At 38.9% G+C, this 5,067-nt stretch overlaps 1 protein-coding gene across 1 annotated transcript; it reads right to left on the bottom strand.

Moving 5' to 3' along the window:
- Positions 1 to 3,789: 3,789 nt before the first annotated feature.
- LOC131821246 (olfactory receptor 13H1) lies at positions 3,790 to 4,716 on the bottom strand. Its single transcript, XM_059157193.1, has one exon. It carries the CDS (start codon positions 4,714 to 4,716, stop codon positions 3,790 to 3,792), a length of 927 nt encoding a protein of 308 aa, XP_059013176.1.
- Positions 4,717 to 5,067: the final 351 nt, after the last annotated feature.

The raw sequence follows: 5,067 nt of genomic DNA, 5'->3' as shown, positions 1-5,067 counted from the left end.
ATAGGCAATTTTCTAAGTGCTTTATATGAATTGAGTCATACAATTCTTTTTAAAAAACGATTATTTATTTATTTATTTGAGGGGTGAGGGGCAGAGAGAAAGGGAGAGAACCTCAAATAGACTCCCCAGTGAGCATAAGCCTGACCTGGGGCTCGATTCCATGACCCCAAGATCATGACCTAGGTTCAATTAAGAGCTGGACACTCAACAAACTAAGTCACCCAGGTGCCCCAGAGTCATACAATTTTCATGACCAAGCTATGAAGTGATATCCAAAACCACCCAATCTTTTCTTTATTAAGGTTTTATTTATTTATTTGAGAGAGAGAGGGAGAGTGGGACAGAGAGAGCACGAGTGGAAGTGAGGGCAGAGGGGGTGGGAGAAGCATACTCCCTACTTAGTAGGAGCATTGAGCAGCCCAACTCGGGGCTTGATTCCAGGACCCTATTGTAAAACTTAGAAACTACATTTCCCACACTCTCTTGACAGTAACATTCAATTTTGGATTTCACCCATAAAAGGTACTCACAGAAAGCTAGGCAAGCATAAGAAAAGTAGATACTACCATTGGTCCTCCTGACATTGTGTTTAGCTGCCAAAGATTTAGGTGGCTTCTGAGCATTCTACTGTGAAACATTTACTTCGGTGTGGTCGTTATTTGCAGTTCCCTCATGCCCCTAAAGCTTCCCAAGATTTTTGCAATTCCTCCAACAGTTTGAGGTTGTTGGCAATGTTCCCTTACCAACGTTCTCTCTCACAGCACTTCCAAAGGCTTTGTAGGTCTCTAATTCTCTTTGTTAAATCCATCCCTGCTTGAAATAACTAGAGTGGTTTCTGCCTACATGATCAAATGCTGAACATAATAGTAGGTCCACTTAGGTAAAGGGATTGAAGGGTAGAAACTGATTCGAACAAAGTGGCAGAATGTAGATCTGAAACCAACGAGTTTGACTCCAGGGCTTGTACTCTAAATAGTTATACTCTACTATCTTTCCTCAAATAGAAATCCCAAATCCTATGAATGGGACGCGGTATCTTTTTCTTAAATCCCCATTGGAAAATATTATTTGGAACTTGTTTTTCAGTTTATAATGTCTCCTCAATTTCTAGCAGAGTTACCTTTGTTTCAAACCAATCTTTATTTGTTTGTTTTCCAGGCTGAAACAAGGTAATCTTCACTATCCAGCTGCTTGGCATGTGGGATGCACAGTGGAATGTTTCTCATAGTGCCTGTGATTGATCAAGTGAAGAAGTGATATTCCACCTTAGGAGCTTTTAACAATCCAGAATTGATTTCCTTTCCCAACATCCAGATAGAGTTCATTTTATATTTAAAATGAATTAATATCAATGCTGAATTAGATGACCTTTGGGATTTAGATACCTAAGAACAGAATGTTGCTCCTGGAAGGGCCATACTCATGTTAACTAGCTACTATGTATGCCTACTTCTTCAGTCAAAGCTAACATTTAAAAGTCAGGCAGATAGATCTATATATATTGATCTGGAGGAATGTCCATGATATATTGCCAAGTGGAAAAAGCAAGCTGCAGAGTAAATTGGTAATATGATTCCATTTTTTGAGACAAGAAAGAAAATAAAAAATAACACCTAGATGCAGAATGTTAGAATTGGAAAGGTCTTTGGGTAGCAAAACACAACCTTCCTATTATATTGATGAGCAAATTGGTCAGACTGGTATAGCTAAGGTCACACATCTAGTTAGTAGCAGAATCAATCCCACAGCCCCCATCTCCAGATTCCACTATGTCCCTCTGCCTGTAGGCTGTGCCCTACCAGCAAGTCAATAAAGAGACAAAGCACCTAGTGACAGAGCTACCATTTTATGGTAGGGGCACCATTAGTGAAAATATAATTCTCATTTTAAGCTGTAAACCAACTTGTGATAGAGAGTAGAATAATTCTCCCCTCAAAGGCAGAGTTATTAAAACAAATACTTTTTTTGGTGGGAAATTTTCCATTTTATTTTGTATTTTAAGAAAATTTAAATTTGAGTACAGTTGAAACACAATGTTGCATTAATTTCAGGTGTACAACAAAGTGATTCAACATTACTGTACATTATGCTATACTTACCACAAGTATAGCCACCATCTGCCACTGTGCATCATTATTGTATCATTGACTACATTCCTATGTTGTGCCTTTAATTCCTGTGATTTATTCACTCCATAACTGGAAGCCTGTATCTTCTACTCCCCTTCACACATTTTGCCCATCTCTCACCCCTTTTCCCTCTGGAAATCATACACACACACACACACACACACACACACACACACACACCTACACACACACGAACTTTGTATTTATAGGTCTGATTCTGCTGTTTGTTTGTTTAGTCATGAAATGAGTACTCTTAACATATTTCCTAATTTCTGAATTTCTCTCTACCTGAAAGTCCTATTTTTTTCCTCTAAAATTTTATTAATTTCATCAATTTAACTATTTGACAATGTTAATTTGAAATGTTTATTTCAATAGAAAGAAACCTTTTGTGTAAAGTATGAAGCTTGCCCTAGCAGCTAGCACAGTGTCTGGCTGAAAGTAGAAAGTTAATATTTAATATTTATTGAATGAATAAATGAAAAATTGGCTTTTTTCTAAATATATTTTCCTTGGTATTAAAACATGGTTTCAGTGGCTAAGAATACCATAAACTTAAAAAAATGTATAAGGGATGGAATTTGAATAAATGTTGCATTTATTTGAAAATTAGGTTATTTTGGCAAGTGGCTTATTCATCTGTTTTCCTCTTCATTTAGTGAGTGCACATATGAGGCAGGTCCTATATATGTCTGGTACTGTTTTTGTAGCACCACATAGTGTCACCAGCAGTTGGTCTGAGGGATGCACTGATTATCTCTTTGCTCCATGGTGCTGTGGAGCACATCTAAGGTGTGCTGTGCATTGTATTTTTCTCCTACTGATTTGTCTCTGGTTCTCTATCAGGTCAACTGTGAGAGGACTTCTTCATGTTCGGTAGATTTGCCCAAAATAAAGTGAGACCAGGAAACAGGATATCTGGGTCTTAGGCTTAAATCTGCTTCTGGAAAGTTTCATGATCACAGGAAATTTATATACTGTACACTAAGCTTCTGACCTCATCTAAAACTTAGAGAGCAGTAGTAGATTGTTGTTTGCTAAAGTTTTTTCTTTCATTTTTAGAATTCCATTTTCAAATAAAATTGTACACAGAAAACTTAACTTCTACTGACAGGTTCCAGGCACACTACTGAACCCATAGGACTGTGAGAACTGCAGTTGAAAAGCCAAGGTGCCGGGATGGGTCAGTTGGTTAAGCATCTGCCCTTGGCTCAGGTCATGGACCAGTCCCGCATTGGGCTCCCTGTTCAGCATGTCATATGTAAAACAGAGCAAAAATAATGCTTCTAATGGAAATTCAGGACTTTGTAGGGCTAATATTTTGGGGTGGGAGCACTTCCTGAAGCTTCTCAGATGATAACCATCTGCTCCACTAAAGGTAAAATCAGAAATCAGACCCTTTAAACAATATTTTATCATTAATGAGGATGTAGCTGATGTTTCTAAACTAATAATGAACCATGGAACACTACATCAAAAATGAATAAAGCACTGTATGGTGATTAATAGAACTATACACACACACAGACACACATAATACACACACTACATGTATATGTAGTATATGTATATATATATATATATATAGTTATATGTATATATATATATACACACACAGTGTTTTATTCATTTATATATGACATTTAGAAACAAAGAAGGCTCATGTTCTTTTTGTCGTAATTTTTCTCATTGCCCCTCTAACATCCTTGTTCCTCAGGCTATATATCAGGGGGTTCAACATGGGTGTCAAAGCCCCATAAAATACTGAAATAAACTTGTTCTGGTCAGGGGATGACTTTGACTGAGGTTTCATATACATGGAGATGGTTGCCCCATAGAAGATTGTCACCACAGTTAAGTGAGAGCTACAGGTGGAAAAGGCCTTGAGCCTACCCTGGGCTGAGCGAATCCTTAGGACAGTCATGGCAATTCGGACGTATGAGAGAAGAACAAATCCAAAGGGTAGGAGCAGGGTGAAGATACCTGTGGTGTGGATCATAAGCTCATTGAGGCTGGTATCAGAACAGGCCAACTTAAGGAGGGAAAGAATCTCACAAACAAAATGGTTAATGATGTTAGCGCCACAGAAGTGAAGCTTCAGGGATAAGACAAGCATGGCAGTGAGCACAAGTGATGCTCCCCATGAGGTAGCAGCCAGCCAGACACACACTGGGCCATTCATGATCATGGAATAGCGCAGGGGATTGCTGATAGCAACCATACGGTCATAGGCCATAACAGCCAGTAAGAGACACTCTGTTGTGGCCAAGAGCAAGGAGACACTGATTTGGGTCAAACATTGTGGGTAAGAGAGGTAGGGATGCGTAGAGAAACAATGTACCAAGGCCTGGGGCATAGAAGCGGTTCCATAGCAAAGGTCTAAGAAAGACAGATTAGTAAGGAAGAAGTACACTGGAGTGTGGAGGTGGGGGTCAAAGTAGATAAGAAAGATGATAAGTCCATTCCCCAACAATGTACTCAGATAAGTTATCAGCACCAATGTGAAAAATGTGACTCTCCACTCAGGATAGTTAGAGATTCCAATAAGGAGAAACTCAAACACTGCTGTAGTATTATCTATGGCCATTCTTCCTATTTGCTGCTATTCATTGGATGTGTGCCAATGAAATTGCTTCATTTTTCCTGTAAGAATGAGAATAAAGAGGGAGGGTTGGTGTGAGAAAAGTGGACATAATTAGGGTGTACAGGATCATTCTTTGTCTTTTTCAAAAGACGGAATACAAATGAGATATCCATTTTGGGGGGGGGGGTAAACAGCTGACTCAGTCTATCACCTTTTTATTAACATATAATGTATTATTTGTTTCAGAGGTACAGGTCTGTGAGTCATCAATCTTACACATTTCACAGCACTCACCATAGCACAGATACCCTATCCCTAGTGTCCATCACCAGATACCCTATCCCTCCCCGCACC

The sequence above is a fragment of the Mustela lutreola genome, chromosome X, assembly GCF_030435805.1.
Source record: "Mustela lutreola isolate mMusLut2 chromosome X, mMusLut2.pri, whole genome shotgun sequence".
Taxonomy (NCBI): domain Eukaryota; kingdom Metazoa; phylum Chordata; class Mammalia; order Carnivora; family Mustelidae; genus Mustela; species Mustela lutreola.
The sequence above is the reverse complement of the archived record's forward strand: the minus strand, read 5'-3'. Positions and strand labels throughout refer to the sequence as shown.

Coding starts and splice junctions, on each gene's coding strand:
- LOC131821246 (XM_059157193.1), bottom strand. CDS start 4,716: ATGGCCATAGATAATACTACAGCAGTGTTTGAGTTTCTCCTTATTGGA.